This window comes from Cupressus sempervirens, chromosome 10 (assembly GCF_028749045.1).
Source record: "Cupressus sempervirens isolate cs-2001-9-10 chromosome 10, ASM2874904v1, whole genome shotgun sequence".
In the NCBI taxonomy this organism is placed as follows: domain Eukaryota; kingdom Viridiplantae; phylum Streptophyta; class Pinopsida; order Cupressales; family Cupressaceae; genus Cupressus; species Cupressus sempervirens.
In genome coordinates this window covers 981,121,372-981,142,124 of record NC_143127.1, presented here as the reverse complement: position 1 = coordinate 981,142,124, position 20,753 = coordinate 981,121,372, and the positions used below count along the sequence as shown (strand labels likewise).

Below are 20,753 nucleotides of genomic sequence, written 5' to 3'. Positions count from 1 at the left end.
CTCCAATCTGCTATGCATCCAGCATAATGTCTGCTGTAAGTTTGCAATGAGTTCTTCAAAAGTATTTGCACACTTGGATGCATTTAGTCCAGTATCCTTCATTCCATGATCGGATCTTATAATTTCCTAATTATCATTTCTTCTTCACAAAAAAAAAAACTTTCCAACATAATTTCACACATGGATATACAAATTTGGGCTCCATCAGGGACAACAAACTAGTCTCCATTATAACAAGTATTACAACCTCTAGCACCCTCCAGAACATCAACTTAATATAGTCTATTGTAATCTGTTAGTTATCATGATCTTCGGCACATTCCAAGAGTACAAGTTAATGAAGTCTATCATACTAATAGATCAAGAACTCAAGAACAACAAATGTAGTATCATGATGTTCGAGACATTTTGGGACAACTTAATATAGTCTATCATGATATCTGACACTCCAAGACAACAACTTAATGTAGTCAATCATGATAATAGATCAAGCTATTGTTAAGATCATCACCTTACAATAACCACCTCACAAATACAACAATGAAAGATCGTCACCTTTAATGACATAATCCACATGTGCAAAATAGTAACCACCATGAACCAAGTCAGAGGGTGGAACAAGGGCTTTCACCTCAACTTCTCTCTCACAAAGAAGAATGTATTACAAGGAATTTCGCTTCGAACTTTTCTTTCATAAAGAACTCATTAACAAGGAATTGCACCTGGAAATTCTCTCTGTGATGAAAATGTCCAAGATCCTTCGATGTCAACTGAAGTAAATCCTTTAGTTACTCACCCTTCAACTACTGCCATAAGATCATTTGAATGAGAAATCTTGATCTTAGAACAAAATTCCATCGTAGTTTGCTCCCTCTCGATGAAAGAGACCCTTGTCTTCTCTTTATTTCATACTCCCATATGTTATCACTCAACAACATTCCTAATGCATCAAGTTTGAAAATGCCTCTATATAAGCATTTGTCAAACAATGAGAATGTAACATTATTATTTCCCCCATAATGTAAAATTTTCATTCTTATCTTGTTGAACAATTTTGCATCACATCAAATATGACAGACTTGTTTTTGTTTAATACGTCTCAAAACCTTAGTCTATTTGACACTCAATTGAGGTAAATCCTTGAGTTTCTCTCTTTGAAGCTTAAGTTCTTGCACCAACCTCTTATCAGTTCTAATTCTTTTCATTGTCCAATTCTACAAAATAGAGAAATCTTTGTCCATGTCGCGGACACCATGTTGTTTTTATAGATGGGTGTGCTCTCAAAGTCAATAGTTTAATAAATGATATGGAACAAAGAAGCAAAAATCACCAAAGGCACGACACTGAATTCCAAGATTGGTTAGGTATGACTCTGATGTCCCCTTCTTGCACTATTAGCACCATTTGTTTATAACTTCATTATATCTCCTCATTATGAATTTGTATTTAAGTAGTTTCATGTACTCAGTGAACAGTTTATGCTTTCTTCACATATCATAGTTACTTTTTCAAAGCACAATTAAATCATCTCAAAATACTATAACATATTAGTTGTTGTTTGAGATTTCATTATTATCATTATAGATGATTAGGGTCCGCTAATAATGGCTCCGAATCAAATTGCATTTTTTAATGTTAACTCGAGCAACAAACACATATAATTCCCAAACTATTCTATGTAGCTTCTATCAATTTGTCTTAACTCCTTGTCAGTTCCTTATTTGCCCTTAATAAGGTCTCGATAGTTTCTTGGAGTCCTCTTTCACTAGATGATCCACCCACTCCATTTGATGTGATCTTCTATTCGAATAATGTGCTCCTTTGTTGGCATATGTGTTCTATTATATTTCTAGAGCTAATGAGGCATTACTATATAGAAAGGTGATTGGATAACTGAAACAAACACCACTGATTCCAAGTTCACTGATGTGTCCCTATGTATTCTCACACCCAACCCTACTCCTATCAATTTCAAGCGCCATTTCTATATATATGATGATTTCTATAGATGTAGAATATTAGTTGTGAGATATCTTATGAAGACATCAATTTTATAGCATTTGTTATACCTGGAATATGTAGTTCTTTCCTGCAATTCCAAACCACCTTTAACTTCCTCATGCATAATTACATTCTATTAACAAAATCCATTAACTAATTCAAGCCTCGACAATATGCTTTAATCTTGTGAGCTCCAAATAAAACAAATCTTCGTGATGAGTATTCAACCTGATCATATTCATTTTCTTAAAGCATCTTTGTCATGTTGTGCCATATATTTAAGACCCGATGTCAACCTGGAATTTGTCTTTTAGGATTACTAACAGGTGCGGCAACAAAAAAAATTATCTGAAGATATATTCCAGCAAACCAGATGAGTGATAGTGGATGATTATATTTAGAATTTATCATGCCACAAAGTAACCTTTATAGGCTGTGGAAATGGCATGATAAAACGATACCCCTATTCAGCTTGTATCAATTCTGACTTGTATCAATTCCAATGACTTTGACTGCATCAATTCCTATAAGCATATTTCTTTATCTTCTTCTTTTTTGTAGTTAAAGGCATGATTACTGGTTAATGTAAAATGTTCTGTAGATCTGTAGGTTATAATTTTCCGTAAGAAATGAAGATGCACACAATGTATTAGAGAAGATATTAAGAGATTCTCTAAAATTTCTCCGCATTTCAGACTTCTTAGATGATTTCTTGCCTTTAAAGATCTGACTAACTCCCAGTCTCTATATCTTCTACTTATGTGTACTTGTCACTGGATTGATGTCATCCTCTCACTCTTAGAGCATCTTAGAGATAACCATAATGCGGAGCAAAAGTGTAGTGGGCCCATAACCATAATGCTCGATAACAGAAAATTCTTGGAGATAAGGAACTTAATTATCTGATGAAGTGTTATATAATTTCCCGTTGATCCATCCTCCTTCGCCTAGATAATAATCGCTCCTTCTATACTTCATTGTCTACATCTGCATGTGTGTGTAGGCTTTGTCTACCTATGTTCGTAGCTGTGCCTTCCATGCTTTGTTTGCTCAACGTCTTCAACCTTCATATGGATTAAATCCTTTAGATTCTTACTCCCTCTATATTATTTATTTAGTGCTAGTGGAGTTAAGACACTATGATGTGACCTCCTTCACATTGCATCTCCTCCTTAAAACATATATGGTAGTGATATCCAACCTTGATGATTGCAAAGAACAACATAATCATGAGATTGAAATGTGAGCATCCGAATATCTACCATTGAGACATAGACAAAAGTATTACCATTTGCATCAAATTTCATACAAATGTATTATCATTATGTTAGCATAAGCATATAGCTTACATGTCTACATTCCCCCTTCATACCGGATTCTCCTCCATTACATTATCATCAAAATCAACCATATAACCATTCCATCAAACCAATATGAGAAAAATTAGCTACAATGGACTTCAAAATATCATTATGGTTCTTCAGGGTATTCCATGATAATAGGAAGGACTTTTAATTGTATTATCTTCAACTACTCATACATCGATTACCAAGAAACATAATGATTTACTAAACATATTTCAAATGTAGGAAGCATAAATTCACTTCATTACACAGACTCTATCATGCCTCAATTAATTTAATCAGCTTATTTGATATGAAAGACACCATGTTTTGGGAGGTCTCGACATTCCTCGGTAGGAACTGTTACTTCAATACCACTCAAATAGGGCTCTACAATTATTTAACCCGATACAATATAAAGAACATTAAGAACATTCTTACTTTGATGTGTCTTCTACAATCAATAAAAATAATACATTTCCTTCTCCATTACATTTCTCTTTGTCCTATGTCTGGTTGGTTTCTAGGTCCTTTTTGCATTTGTAGCCTTGCTCTGATAGCATGTTGATTTTTAGGATCACTGCAAATATAATGGCACTATCTATATGTTATGTGTTTTCCAAGTGTAGATCTAAATGAATATGAATAGGAGTAGAAGAGACATGTCTCTATGTTAATCAATATTGGTTATGGTAAGTAAATTTCATTAGACATTATTAACAATTTTAAATATATATAGATAGATAGATAGATAGATAGATATTTGTCTAATTGATGAATAATCAAAAAACAATAACCATTGGGAATTAACTCTAGATCAATTCAACTCGACTGAAGCTACAACATTAACACTCCCTCTTAGCTAGGGAGGATTATAGAGAGATATCATCTCAATATGATATTCTTGGAATGACATATTTAAGATATCAACATATATTCATCAAATCATATATAATCTGACTGATGCTATTTCATCAACAAAAAATTTAAGTTTGACCATTAGTTTGGGGGTGATAACTTGTGTTGGGTGTCAATCCAATTCCTATCAAAGAGGAGCTCTTGCCAAATTTGGCTAATCAATCAGTCTCCTCTACTGCTAATGATCTTTCTTGGCCATGTAATCTAAACACTTGATTAAAGAAGACTTCAGCTACTTGAGGTGCCTTGTATTCTATGGATATGGCCATGAAATGAATGAGCTTGGTTAGAGAATCCATAGCTACATATATACAATTTTTTCGTTGAACTTTAGGAATCCCTATTGTGAAATCCATAGAGATACTACCCCACTATTCATTCAATATAGAAAGAGGTTGAAGGAGGCCAACTGGATATGTTTTCTATGTTTTGTTTCACTGACATAACCTAGATAATTTGTAGATGATGTCTTGTTGAATGCTGAGCTACTTGTCACACGTATACTTTCAAAGTAAATAACACAGCTCCAACATAAAAGTACTTCACGATTTTTGACAGTATATCAGAACGGGCATGAAATCGTGGGAAGAATTTATTGAAAGGTATAGACTGGTATTGGCAAGGTTATCGATATTAAGAAGAAGGAATTCGAGTGTTGTGGTAGAAAGCGGAAGTGATCATAGAAAAATCATAGCATGAATAAGGTAGTATGTGCCTAGCTGGCTGCTATGATTCAGCCTCCCATAAACGTTCTTCATGCACCAATATCCCAAGTATATATGAATCACATAATCTGAAATTGAGATAAAAAATAAAACTTGATTGCTATGACAGCAATAATTTTCCAATTGAAGTTGCAGGTTATTGACTTAAGCAAGAAAGTTAGAAATAAGAGAGAGAGAGAGTCCGAATTGAGAAGAAGCCAATCGGGTGCCATGAAAATATAAATTGGGTATGAAAGTTCTTGCCTCCTTGTCTCCACCTGTCTCAAGATATCAAAAGGTCTAAGGAGACTCTTTGGCTTCTGAAACATAAAGAATATCTTGACACTTAAAAATGCCAAGTGCTCAATTGGTTTCAAAAAGAAAAGAATAAAAAGGATGGATGAAGAGTTGGAAAGTTATAATTCGAATATTATTATTATAATATATACTTGCATACATTCATGTAAGTATATCAATGGGGTGACATCATTATATTAAGTTATTATAATATAATGGTGCCATTTCATTTTTATATTTATATGCACGTATATAAATATTTATTATAATAATATGATGAAAGATCAATTAAAATCCCTTAAAGTATGTTTTTATATTTTAACTTAATTATTTTATGTTTCTCAAATTATTTATTTAAATAGCTCATGCAGTTTCATCGATTGTATCCTAATGTTCAGGTCGCTAGGCCCTCAAACCCATTTTCCTAGTGATGGCGATGCTCCTGTGCCTAATTCTTTTCTAACAATGCTTCCACCCCTTCAACGTATTTCCTGCAAGGAAATTCTCCGCAATTAAATCATATTATCATAACAAGTTATAAATAATCATAACGGCTAGCTGCCTTCTCAATTCCATGAATCTGTGATAAATAATCAACTAGCATGTTATCTTCACATGAAATTATAACGACTAACCATCTTACCATTTCCCAGGATTATAACAAATTTCACTGTCAACTGACTTCATGTGAACCTCAATGGCTATATTTTAAATTAGGTCAAAATTTGGGATGTAACATCTTTGGTCATTTGTGCTTTCATTTTTTACCTCTATGAAAGATATATCCTACCTTTATAGAGAATGAATTTGTCTACTATTTTATATTTTTCATTTTGTAGGTTTCTCTCAAAGATATCATTTGCATGTGGATCATTCGCATATTCAGCAATAATGGTGTTCTTGAAATCTTTTGCAATACCCACTATGGTACATAAGTAAGGCTTGCGAAACAATGCATCTATTACAATAGTTTTGCCTTAGGAAAAGTTGCAAACTATTATGGCCTGTTTTAACCACAGATTTCTGCAAACCAAACATTGCCTAAATTTGGCCAATGTGTGCATAATAGGCAACACTTATTTATCATGAGTACTAAACAAAGTCTTTCAATTGTAGTGAGATTGTGACTCTCAAACGGAAGTTTATTTTGCATGAGAATTGTTTCAATGCCCTCTCTAGATGCATCACATTCCAATTCAAATAGCAGCATAGAATAGAGAATGCGAGAACGAGACAAGAACTCAATAATTCTTTTAGATTCTCGAAGGCTTGTTGGGCTACTTCATTCCAAGCGAACACTCTCTTATTCATTAGATCGGTAAGTGGGGAACAATTTTTGAGAATCCTTTTACAAGTCTTGTGCAATAGCTACATAAGCCCACAAATCCCCTTAAATGAGTTAGTCTTTGGTTTTGGCCATTCTTTGATGGCCTTGATTTTCTCCTCATCCACACATACTCTCTACACATAGATCTTATGACCAAGATAGAGAACTACTTCTAAACCAAATTCACACTTTGAAGCTTTACCGTAGAATGATTCTATTGAAGGCATCTATTGAAGGATATACACACAATTAAATTTTTGAACATGCTTTACAAACTCTAAAGAAGATTCTTAAAAGATGATCTAAAGTGTTATGAATATCGAGGCATGAAAGAATCACTTTCCTTATTTCATTGTATTGTTCGTTTTTGGACAACTAAAAAAGAGTTTGTGATTGTTATCAACGATGTAAGGATCGAGGACAAGAAGCCTATGTCAATGTCTAACAAAGCTCCAGTATCATGAATGTGTTATATGATGGACAACATGGGAAAACTATCCAAATCGTATGGTTATGGTTGCCAAAGCATTTGAACCATCTATGAGTCTCTCTTTGATGAATGAAGCTTGACATATGAGTTGTAGATTCATTCATGTGGCACAATCATACTCAATCAAGATATTGGCATATCTTGGAAAAGTTTAAGAAAATGGAAGGACATGTTTGCTTCTACTATTAAGTTTAATGAATGTTTGGACCTTCAATGGATGAAAAAAGCAAGTTGGAACTTAGAAAGAATTTGATGTGATGCAAAAGTGTTAAAACGATATAAGAGTGGGAATTTTACATTGTGGGGGGAATAATAACCAATGTTTCATACCCACTTGAACCATCTTTAAAAAAGAGATGTTTCCATGACCCTCATGGGTAGATAGGTACTTGTATCTTTTACATTTATATATTAATTTATTGTAATCCTATACATACTATAAGAGTTATTTGCCTTGATCTTTTCCTTTATGTCTAAGGATGTTCTTGCAGGAAAAGAAGGTTGGTACTCTACACGTGCTACCAAATATTGTACAAACTCAATCTTATGATAGTAGCTCCAAAGATACTGATGATCAAGATGGATAAAGTGAGGCTCTTGAAGCAAATATTTTTTATTATTGAGATCCTTCTACATTAAGAGGAAGTATGACACTTCTTCTAAGGAAATGCAGGAGCTTAGACGATTGATACTCAGAGGGAGTCTAGAAATGCATGTGTGTGACTACATGCATTTAATGGGCTTACTCTTGAGTGCATCATGAGGAAGTATTTACTTATCACTAGAAAATCAGAAGACTCATACTATGAACAACTATTGTTGATCTTAAAGAAGAAGAATAGAGGAGTGTTCCAGAAGATTTCAGATTTGATTGATGAAGAGGATTTGAGAAGACAAGAGATTCAAAGTGAGTCTGACAAGAATCCTTGGGGGAAGAGACCCTCTAAAGAAGTAACTATTGGACCTAACTTCCCAAAATCATTGTTCAGAGGGAGAATTTTTGAGGTGCAATCTTTTGAAAATAATATCTTCTCTATAAGAAGTTCTAAGTGAAACTCCTTGTAATGCATTCTTCTCTATGAGAGAAAATTAAGGTAAAAGCCTTTGTACCACCCTTTGAATAGGTTCATGGTGATTACTATTTCACATATGATATGTAATGAAAGGTGGTGATCTTTCATTGACATATATAAACAGAAGGTAACCATTGTAAGGTGACGATCTTATAAACGGTAGACCTATTATCATGATAGACTTCATTAAGTTGTTGTCTCAGAGAGTTGAAGTCATGATAACAAACATATCAACTAGAAGGTAACTATTGTAAGGTGACAACCTTATCAATAGTTGGTCTATCTCCTAAGACCAGTATGTGTTGGAGCAAGTGCTATCATGGTTCTTCGGGCCGGATTTTGCCGGACACCATGAAAATCAATTTGTTATGATTCCTCAGGCTGGATCCTGCTAGATACCATAACTTGAATCTATCATAGACCACACTTAAGGTGGTGTTCAAATCTTGTATTATAATTATTTTAATTCTCTCTTTGCTAAAGAGGGAGTGTTGAGATATTTAGCCTCATAGTGAATTGAATATCATATTGAAATAATATCTCTTCATATTCTTGAGAGCATAACATGTTATATAAATCCTCCCTAGCTAAGATAGAGTGTTAAAGTTGTGTCTTTGTCGAATTAATTTGATCTAAGATACATTGTTGTTATTGGTAAATCATCACTTTCTATATATACATATTCATGTAATAATAATATATATTATAGTATATAATATATATTATTATATATATTATAGTATATAATATATATTATATTATATATTAATACATATATATTATACAAATTATTATTATTAAATATATAAATTAAATGATGATTAAAACCTTAAAGACATGTCTCTTCATGAGACATGTCTCCTCTCATATTTATATGAGATCTAAGTGTGCATTTGAAATATATCAATTACAATGGCCATATTAGTACATTTGCAGAAAAGATCCATGTTACTAGATTTGGTGCATTGTAAACAAGGTGTAAAAGAAAAAGTTAGTGACTTCCTTGGTAGATTTAAGAATTTGCATGCTTAGATTTTTTATCCTATTCCTAATATTGATATATGGCATATTTTGTTTCTAACTTACAAAAAGACATTAGGGATAAGGTTCTCGTTACTGCTTACTAAGTTCTCTTCCTTCTCACAATTGTTTGTAGTGTTTCATTGTTATCAACTTCAAGTGAGTCAATTTGAGAGAAACACTCAAATGGTTCATGTTTCCATACATAAGAGTTGTGCTGCATGCAATTCCAACATCTCATAAACCTAACAAGTCTATCAAAATCAACTAATCATCCAGCACTATAGATAAACAAGTGGCAGTAGTATCCAAAGGTGTGGATCCTTTGTTCTTTGTTTTCAAGCCTTCTCGTACTTTTACTCCACTTTCTGAATCTTTGCATAATGTGATTTTGAAGTTAATGAAAGCAAACATGATGGAACTTCCTCTTATCAAACCAATTGACCCATCTAAACCACCTTCATGATTCTTTGATCCCAAATCTTTCTATCAATTCCATCACCAAACCAGTCATGATACTAAAAGATATCTTTCTTTGAAGAATGTGGTGCAAGAGCTTATTGATTCTAATCCTATATTTGTTGATGTTGATATTAATCATGGAAATAATTCAGTTGCACCTCCTAATCAGACTTTGCAAATCTACACTAATCCTTTGCCATCTCATTCAACCAACACTACTAAGGAACCTCCTTCTCCTAAAAACATTGCTTATGATGGGAAAGTTGAAGTCAATCATACTTTTAATCAAGTTAAACATGTTCAACCTAAACCTCAACTTCAACCTTCCATTACATTTAATTTTGTTGAAACAATCAAAGCACCCAATGGTCCTCTTTTCATTGTCACTAGGGTTGTTAGTATTCCTTCCCGTGGTAGCCGATTTTATAATTTTTGTTATCTTGCTTCAAGGTAGTCTGTTCCTTATATCTCCTGTTATCTTCCATGGTTTTCAACATATTTAAATAGCACGTCACTTGCATATCCGACTTGCCCATGGGTGATGTCGTGGCAGCCAGCTCATGTTGCTTTATTCAGTATCGACTCTCTCTCATCATATGTATTTGCCAAGTCAGATTTATTTACTTATGCTACCATGGATGGCATACTTCATATTATTAAGAGATCACGATAGTGCATGGACTCTAAAGATTTTATCTTGTAGGAGTTATGAATTGGTTCCATCGCTTTCCTTTCTCTCCAACATATTTGATTAAAAGGGTTATTTTGCTTATGTGGTCTCTTCCTGTTTGAGTTCTTCTGTGTGTGGTGGCTTCATGTCTGAAGTATTCATGATCATCAGTAATTTATACATTTACAGCTCTGTTTCTTAATGAAAATTTGATTAGGTATTCTGCATAAGCTTTGCAGTGATCTTCATATCGGTTTTATTTCAGTGAAGTCATATATTCTATCTTTGAATTTTAAGAAACTAAGGCATTGTATTTGATTCTATTGCAAACTTCAATAAAAGGAACATTTTCGGTGGGCTGGGTTGTTTGTTTTTCCCAGGATATTTTGATTGTGTTGTCCACTTGTCTTGCATTTATATTTCTATATCTTCTTGTAGGTCAAAAATTAACAATGCACATAATATTCCATGTGCAAACATTATGTCTCAATCCAGAAGACATTGTGGTAAATGCATTATAAGTCTAGATATGCAAAGCATACAAGTTTTCAAACATTTTGTAAGGTGAATGATAGACTCTAGATCTTTGCGGTACATCCTGAGAAGAACCTAAATGTTGCTGGACATGATAGTAGGATGATTGTCTTCAAATAGGAGAGGGACCTGCCCATGTTATCCTTGAGACATCTCTCAAGGGGGAGGAATCTATACAGATTGTGATCAGTTTCTTCATAGAGGAAGAATTAACATTCAATGGGAGTCTGACAATCCATTAGAGGCATCCTTGGATGAAGTGTCAAGAGGTCAAAACTTGAGCTTCACAAGGAGCAGCTAGAGGATCTGCTTCATTTTTTCTGAAGATCTTGGTCATATTGAACCAAAGGGAATAGGCCATGTTGTGATGGCTTCTTTAGTGATCAGGAAATTGTGGTAGAGGACTATGATTCATTGGATGGTCCTAGGTGTGTAAGTCAAAAAGCCTTTATGCGGACACAGAGATATTCTTGAATAGATGGATACTTGGTATTTCATGACACGTCAAAGCATGTGAAGATCATATTGAAGATATGGTGCATAGGAAAGGTATTCAATTGAGATACATTAGCACTGATGTTCAGACAGAAAATGTTCTCACCAACCCTCTTGCTCAAATGAAGTTCCAATACTTCCAAGAGAAACTTGGAATTGTGGAGAATGAAGCTCTGGTTGAGAGGGAGTCTCAACATCAGTGCTACACTGAGGTATATCTTCCACCCTCTGCAAGTAGGCATGGTGGTAATACATTCTTCTCTGGGAGAAGTATGAGGTACAAGCCCTTATTGTCCACCCTCTGCAAGTAGGTATGGTGGAATCACCCTCTACGAGTAGGCATGGTGGTGATCCATTATTCTCTGAGAAGTTTGAGGTGCAAGACCTCATTGTCCAAGCTCTACAAGTAGGTGAAGCCACCCTCTGCGAGTAGGCAAGGTGGTAATGCACTCTTCTCTAGGAGAAGTTTGAGGTCTAAGACCTTTTCCATCCTCTACGAGTAGGCATGATAAATCCACCCATTGCGAGTAGGTATGGTGGATGTCATGGAAGAAATTTCATGTTTGTGCATGTTTACCCTCTAAGAGTAGCCATGATGCACATCATGACGACATTACATTGAGTAATTCCATTATGAGCACTTGTGGTCATTTGATTTTGAATTCATGGGAACAGACATCATGGAGCCACCCTCTGAGACTAGCCAAGTTAGACATTGTAAATCTAAAGTTATCGAGAAGGATTCCTCCTAGTTATGTTAATTTTGTAGTTGCAGTTGGATTGATTCGATCATGCGATATATACTTGATGGAAAATCATCATTAAATAACTATTCTTATATATATCATACATATGGTTATTTATATTATTAATATATTAACTAATTATGATTAACCATAGAGACATGTCTCTTCATGAGACATGTCTTCTCTCATATTTATGAGTCTTCAAATCTGCATTTGGAATATATCAATTACAATGGCAATGTTAGTACATTTGCAGAAAATGATCCATGTTACTCAACAACTAAGAGGGAGTATTAATGTTATTGTAGTTATGGTTGGATTCCTTCAAACCGACATAGTTAACATAAAGGTTGTAATAAAAATATTTATTATGATACAATAATTATATTGATTATTGTAATTAATAATACAATAATTATAACAATATTTAATTATTAGATTATTGTATTATATGATATATTATAATTATATTATATTATACAATTATTATCAAGGTGGCACAAGTACACACACCTAGACGCATGGTACATGTACCGGGTACTTGGCTGGGTACATACATTGCAGCCAGAAATGCCATGTCAGCTCACAAATTTGTCCCTTTGCAAAATGTTAAACAACTACCACGTAGATTAAGATGTCTGATTTTTGTTTCAATTTTTCATTTGCATATCAGCTTGCTGTTTATCTAGCTTAATTCAATATGTAATCTGTTTGAAACTTCAATATAATATTGATTAATAGCAAAATACTAAACTTTTCTGATTTTCATTGTTCAAGTTAGAACTAGAAGTTTATCATTAAAAAGCATGTCATTATATGATTTATGATTTTCTTGTCCATATTTTGCTATGCATCTAAAGTTTAAATATTCAGCATATATATTATGACTCATGACTCATATTTTCAAAATTGTTGTTTTGAAAGCTCGGCATGATGACTCATGACTCATATTTTTAGATATTCTATAAAATATCAAAATTATATTAAAAAAAACTAGACATACCCACGTGCCCCCATTCCTTATTTTGAAAAACAGTTATACCCACACTCATACTCATATCCAAAGTACCCAAGTAACCTAGTACCCATGCAACCTTGATTATCATATTATTATATAATAATAATAAAATAATTATCATATTATATTGTGGCGGGCGGGGAAACTTTATTATAATATTTAATTAATTGGGGGACCAAACTTTGGAAGGCTGGTGTCCCTTTGTGAATCCCATTTGATTTGTTCAAAAGAAGATTAATATTCCTGTCTTGATTATAGAGGGAATGAAAAATACAATCTGCCTTATTAAGCAGATGCAGTGGTCGGGGGTGACAATCGGATCGTCTATAATTGGGAGCACAAATCATTGCCCGTGGTAAACAAGCAGGGAAAGTCAACATCTCCAAGTCTGGTCTATAAAAGCTTCAAAGGTCCAATACAATAATAATGATCCATATTTATTGTGACAAAGATGAATCTCTTGCAAGCCCTTCAACAGATCAATAATTTGAAGAACCACGATTTTTACTTGCCAAAGTCTTTATTACCTACATACCACATCCTTTACTACCTGCATGGCCTAGAGAGCTTGGGCATGCTCAATGAGAAATATTCCTAATCATAATGGGAACACAAAAAGAAAATAGTTATCTCTAAAGTGAGTAAAAAAAGATGCATAAACAACCCAAAAGAAATGTAGGAACAAGATCAACATGTATCTCCCATTATACCAAAGATAAGATGAGATAAGATAAAATTATTAATGTCCAACAAAAACAAAAGGTCTATGGGACTGAGAGTTTACAACTAGATAGCTGACAACAACAAGAGTACCAAACGGTGTCTGAGAAAAGCAAATAACAAGAACCAAGAAGAGAGGCCAAGGAAAGACTAGGAGTCTTTTCTTGGTAAAGAAGGATAAGACTGTGAGCAAGGAGGAGCCCTGTACTGTCTCTGTGTACTCGTGGAAGGGTGTTGCCGAGCAAGAAACCATTGCAGGGTCTGATAGATCTTGAATGGTCAGTAGAATTGGTAGAACTAGATAATCTTTTCATACCGAGCAAAGGAGATAAAGGTGTGAAAAAGGCAGTAAAAAGATGAGCAAAGGTATACCGGTGAGGAAGTAGTGACTATAAAGTATTGTCACGAAGCAAAGTAGCCTCCTGAAGATAAAGCGCTAGACACCACTGACGAGATAAGTAACTAGGACGAACAATAATCCCATTACTGATCTCCGAAAGTTGCTCCGCATAGAAAGCCATCCTCGGCCATAAGCAACCCTGAGGATTAGTCCATGTGGTGGTAATATACTATCTGTAGATATCAAGTCTGACATGCTCATTTAACTCCTGTCGAGAGGGGAGGAGATGAGCAGGGGCATTCAATGAGAACTGATAAGAAGGGAGACAATCAATATCAATCTCTATTGAGCTCAGTAGAGAAGATGCCTAAGCATACCAGCAATGAGCATGAGAGCTAGTATCTGAACTCGCAGTAGCAATAGAAGAACAATATGCTAGGTAGGAGTATCTATCACGATCATCAGCCAAGTCCGCAAAACCATGTAGGTGATGAAGAAACCAGATCAAATCGAATATGGTTGCAAGACTGAAGCGATGAGCACCAAACTCAGCAAATATGATACTATGAGGAGTGAACTTGTGACATCTACTGATGCTGCGTAACAACAATGTCTGAACCCACCTGATCGAGGCCCAGTTAGATCCAAAGAGAGAAGGCCCCCAAACCACTGAGCCATAAAGAACAGTTGGCCAAACAAGAGAGTCCAAGAGGGATAACTTAGACGAGGTATCCTGAAAATGGTGTCTGAAAAGAGAAGGAAATAGAAAATGTGCAGCACTAAGGAAATCTTACAAAAAAGCTGCCAACAATGGGGGAATATCTATGGTGACAAGTACTGTGGTGGAGAAATCATAAAATAATCAAAATTAATTCAGGTTCATCCAAAGCAGTAATCTGAATTTTTGATAGCCACGTTTCCTGATTTGTGGATGCATTTTTCACAGTGATGAAATCAAAAACCATTGGTACCTGTACAACCATAAATTTATTAAGGGATTGCAATTTTTGTCCATGAAACATGCATTTCAGTCATATTGCTCACTTTTGCAGTGTTTTTAAATTTTCCACAAGTTATTTTGCCAAAACAAATCAAATTTCAATTTCCCCAACTCAAATCATTATCAGATTAAATGCTGGTTTAAAAGAAAAAATTAATGTCTTCGTTTTCCGAGTTACTCCTGAGAAAGATTTTTGCTACTATGAGGACAACTATATAAGCATCAATGAGGTGCACAATTGTAGTTTTCTTTGCATGCTTCAATATGTTCAGATTTTCATTTTACAGAAGATACATACTGGCTCCATTTACTTATTAGCATTTAAATATAAATTCTATAACCTCTGGTTTATGAACTCAGTTACAGAATCCTAATTGTTAGACATTTTAGTTCAATAAAGCTTAAGATGTTATTAAAATGAAAGCACATTGCTCGATATATTAATGCAGCTGCTTTTTTCTGTTACTCTATCACTTTAAACAAATGAGGATATACATACTCGATTATACCACAGTATAGCAACTCCAAAATCTTTATCTTGGAAAGCCAGATCACCATGCTTTCTTGTATTTAGTATGTTCTGCATATCAACTGTCCATCCCCTGAAAGACAGCTGTCCACAGAAGACTGGAAACACTTCAGAAGGATGTAATAAAGAAAATCATCCACATTGGAGAAGTTTGTAGGACTTGCTAAGCTTAAAAAATAAATAAAAATATATTTATAAAACCACCAAAGTTTACAATTGCAATCTTGAAAACAAAGAGAAGAAACTTGCATCATAAAATTGACTAATGCCTTAAAATTACATATTTCTAGGCAAATACACATGCAGTTTAGTAAAACAATAAATTTCAGTCAAACTACAGACCAAGCAACACATGCCAGTCAGATATCAATACCACCATTCATACTACCATAAGGCATGTAATATCACACACAATGTTGCTAGACATATAGACACTAGAGATAATAAATATAGTAAGTATGCAAATCACAAAATGCTTATTACAATGATGTTAATGGCATTATCATCCAAAAGTAGTAGAATTTGACATCAGAAGATCTCTCCACCAATAACTTACAAAGTGATATTAAAGAAGGATATCTTGTTAAGGTCATCAAGTCACCTCATGACCCCAAAATGGAATGATCATGTATTAAGAAAACTTTGAAGAAGATAGAATTCAAGATAAAATCACAGTTCAAGAGTGTTTTAAAACAATAACGTAAAATCACAAGCCCAATTTTTTTCCACTTTTTCCAAAAATTGCTCTTCCCGTGTCCATTGACCGTAAAATCTTGTTTATATAATTTTCTAATTTGTTCAATGGTTTCCTTTCACTGTATTTTTTGTTTGCAATTTTTAGTTTTTGTTATTGCATTTTAAATAAAATATGCTCTTAACAGTAATGTACTTTCCAACTTTCAAACTGAAATTATTGCAGGGAAATCGTATACATTCATTAACTGTACAATATGATAAACCACTGATGTAAAGAAACAATATGCAGATATAAACCCTTGAATATTTAATATCTGAGATGCAATAGTGAATGCTATAGTTCTGAGATAAAGATCAGTCCAAAGATATTTACATTTTATTTTTCTGAGCTATGAAATGGTGCAGTCTATCCATGCAATAGCAAGGTAGAGCAAAGTCCTAGCTTCCTTGCTTATTTTTCCTTACATAGTGGCATTTAAGTCATGCACCCAGTCAAACAATGATTTGCAGGTTCCAGCATGCTGCTATTAGTGTATTCGTCCATGTAAATGCTAAAGTCAACCTAAAAGAATGGTTCATAATGCTGCCATTGAAGCTCCGATCACAGGCAACTTTGAACATCCCCACCAAGAATGATTGGTTAATATTGCTGCCTTTGAAGCTCAGATCACAGGCTAATCCCAACGTACCAACTGGGAATGAATCCAGACCTGCATATGAGCATTCACTGCACCCAATGTGCCCACGATTTAATGAATGAAGGTGTCCCTTATGCATGTTGGACTGTTGTCATTGATGTCAAAGAGCATTTCATTGCATATTTGAAGGAGCTTAGCTTGTGCTAAATTTACAGCACTACCATTGAGATGCCATCAAGCATGAAGGAGATAAATTGCATATTTAGTTTTGGGTTCAATATTGCAAAATATTATTTTTCTTGTTGTGACCAACCCCTCTTTTGGAGCCAAACCAATTATGGAAAGTAAAAATGCATTGAAATCTAAGTCACCAGTATGGGTACAAGCACGGACGGAAATGAGAACCAGATACATGGGTACAGGCAATTTTATTTATTATATATATTAAACAAATGTACAGAATAGTAGAACTAAATACATTGAATAGCATGATACTTCATCATTGATCATTGCCAAATGCCAAAATGGTAGAAATTAAGATAATATTTTATGGGACCCGATAATTGATAGCTAAGTATTTAATATTTATCTTTATCAATTGGTATTTAACAGTGATAATTTTAGTTGTCTAAGTTCTTGATTTTGGTATCCACTCCCAGACCCCATCCACTACTAGACCCCCTCATTGTGAACAAATTTCTTATATAACAAGAGATTCCACCAACTAGTGGGGATTTGGGAGTGAAGGTGGCCTTGCGGGGCAGCAATGATATGCATGAAAATTAGGGGCTTATGATCCTCAAATCAAATCAATGCTATGTTGAATGGATGTAAATTGGAGGCAACATTTTAGGTTAGTCAAAAAACATATGAATGTGCATCAATGCTAACCCAAATAGTTGAAGAAGGCAAATTCCCTATGCTGTCTTCTAGTGGTCACTGGAAAGCACAAAGCGATGATTAGAAGTTGACTTCCACTGGTTTTAGTGCTTCATTTCTTGATGAAAATGTGGAGAAGCAAGTCTGTGTACTTTCTCTAAATTGTGTACTAGCTCAAGCTAATTTTATTCCCATCAGCACATACTTCAGATGTTCAAAGGAACGTCTCACAAAACTGATAATTCAAATGGTATAAATTTTCAGATGTTAAAAATAATCTCCCACAAAATGGATAATTCAAATGGTATAAATTTTCAGATGTTACAAGTAATATCCCACAAAATGGATAATTCAAATGGTATATATTCTCAGATATTACAGATCGCAGAATCACAGATGAATAGAATATGTAATGTAAGAACTAAAAGAGATGAACCAAACAATGTGCATATGCCATATCTTTCAATTTGCAATAACAGGAAAAATAGAGTTGTTCACACACAGTGATATAACAGAAGTATCAATTGTTTAAAACAACCGTATCGCAAGAGCCGGATGAGAAAATAGAGTGAAGAGAACAAAATAAGGGGGCATTTTATGTAAAACAAAGTCAAAAATAAAAATAAAAAATTGTTACTTTTTGGCTTCACATACTCTCGGGTATGCTTGGCATTATAGTCTCCTGGATACCTACCCAGGCATAACCCCAAGCAAACCCATACCTGGGTGTACCTGGCACAGTTTTAACTTTTGGGACACCTTAAGGGCAATGCCCAGTAACTAAGATTTCAATATTATTTCAAGAGGGAAGAACTCTGAAGAGTTGCTGAGTTTGGGTGCTGCAAATAAATTAAATTAAATTCTTCTGCTTATGGCCAACCCCACTGGGTTTAGGCATCCACTTTAAGCAAGCAAATAAGATTGAAATAAAATAATTAAATCTGAACTTGGCCGACCAGCATTGTGGATTGCATCCCCTCTAGGGGCACATTTGCATGTATGAAAAAACAATCATTAGGGATTTCTTTGATCAAGCATTCATTGAATATTATTCTCATCTAGAACAGATTTAGAGTAGACCTTATCATCAAAAATTATTGAAGATATGAGTAGACTTTAAGGTGAATTATTGCATAAAATATTGAAGATCATGAGCAGATTTTAAGATGATTTATTGCAAACCTATTAGCAAATATATTGAAGAATATAAACAGCTTTTAAGAGTGTCATGTCCCCTTTTTGGGACATTAGGAAATTTAAAGACATACTCGTATAATATTAAAATTGGCTATGAGAGCATGAATTAAAACTATAATAGGTCAATTTAATATTATAAAGTGGGCTAAAGGTGACACGGAGGGATAAGACGAAAGGACAAGAAGGGAGTCGAAGAGTCACAGCTTTGAGGATTAAAAAGAGAGAGACTCATTCATTCGGATATATGCTTGGTTTATGATTCAGACTTCAATTTCTCTCTTGCACGAGTTATTTGGAAAGCTTCAGGTTTCATCCAGCATGAGGACATAAACCCTCGTGTTGGTAGACAGTGGACGCAAACCCATTGTCCGTGGAAACATCACATTAGGTGCCTCATGTGTGCTTACAGGTTCTTTCATAGTATTCCAATTTGATTGTAAAACTGTGTTTAAGATTAGATCTTTGAATGCAAGTTGTTGTATTGCTGTTGTATAATGCAATAACATATGTTTATGTTCTAAGAATTATCGAGGTAAAAATCGGGTAAATATCTATTGGAGATATTTCAATGGTATCAGAGCCATTTATCCTGCCAACCTGTGAAGTCAAGAAATTGAAGTGTTTACAGTCCTGAAATATTTTATCTGGTCTCATAGGATATTAATTTTCTAGACATCTAGACCTAGGAAGGCAAATCTGTGGTTTGTTCATGATTGGTTGGGAATGACAGAACTCAATAAAATTTGAAAACATTATTGGGTAAAAGTAACACTGCAAACCGTTGTATTGAAAGACAAATTTTGATGCCCTCTGTACAGTCTGTGGAGCTTCTCATCTGACCAGTTGAAGGAATTTGTTTGTGCATAAGCAAAGAAAATATCGATGGAATGGTGTTCTTGAAAGGTGCAGTTGCAGGGAATTAGAGATGCCTATTTGCAATGTCACAGTTGAAAGCTACAACCAAGAAAATTCGGAAAGTTAACAATAAATAATTGGGGATATTTCACTAACATTGCTGTTGATTCTGCTGCTGTTATATCCTCAATGCTTATCGGCTATAGATGAAATCATAGAGGTGTAAGATGTCATAGTGATCTTTGCTGATATACTATTGGTATCACTGATAATTACATATGTTTGTAGCAGCTCCCTCTCTGCTATTACCAATGATTTTATGTGTCACTACCTCTATAGTTTCAGAGGTATGGATATTGCTTACTCTTATTTATTCTAAGAAGTTGGAACTAATGCATGTCTAAACTGTATGATGAGTGATTCTAGAAACAAATAATTATTAGAGATTTCTGGTTCTTTATCAACAAGATTAAGCGGCAATGCTAGGAAAGCATTTGTATGAATTGCTAAGTTTTGGAGTAACGGTAGCCAAGGAAGTTTTGCCGATCAAGGTATAACAGAGGACGAATTTCAGTTCCCCTAATGCAAATAGAAGGAATACTTGTGGTTACCATAATCAGAGTCACGAGTCGAGAAGCACACTAATTGTAACACCAAAGTCAAATAGAGAAACCGTTACCATGGCTGTTGTGAAAGGAATACTACCATTCTAGTCGTAATGACATCTTGCAATCCATGCAAATTGGGGAACAAACATTTATAGAAGGAAACGTAACATCTCTAATGGTAAGAATATTTGCT

The 20,753-nt window shown here is 34.4% G+C and overlaps 1 protein-coding gene across 2 annotated transcripts in view; it reads right to left on the bottom strand.

Moving 5' to 3' along the window:
- LOC149537255 (serine/threonine-protein kinase BSK1-like) overlaps positions 1 to 20,753 on the bottom strand; it is a 97,484-nt gene that overhangs the window by 15,714 nt on the left and 61,017 nt on the right. For both annotated transcript variants that reach the window (XM_089807573.1, XM_089807574.1), the window contains exon 3: positions 15,658 to 15,771. In XM_089807573.1, coding sequence (XP_089663699.1) covers positions 15,658 to 15,771 — 114 coding nt within the window. The remainder of the gene's footprint in view (positions 1 to 15,657; positions 15,772 to 20,753) is intronic.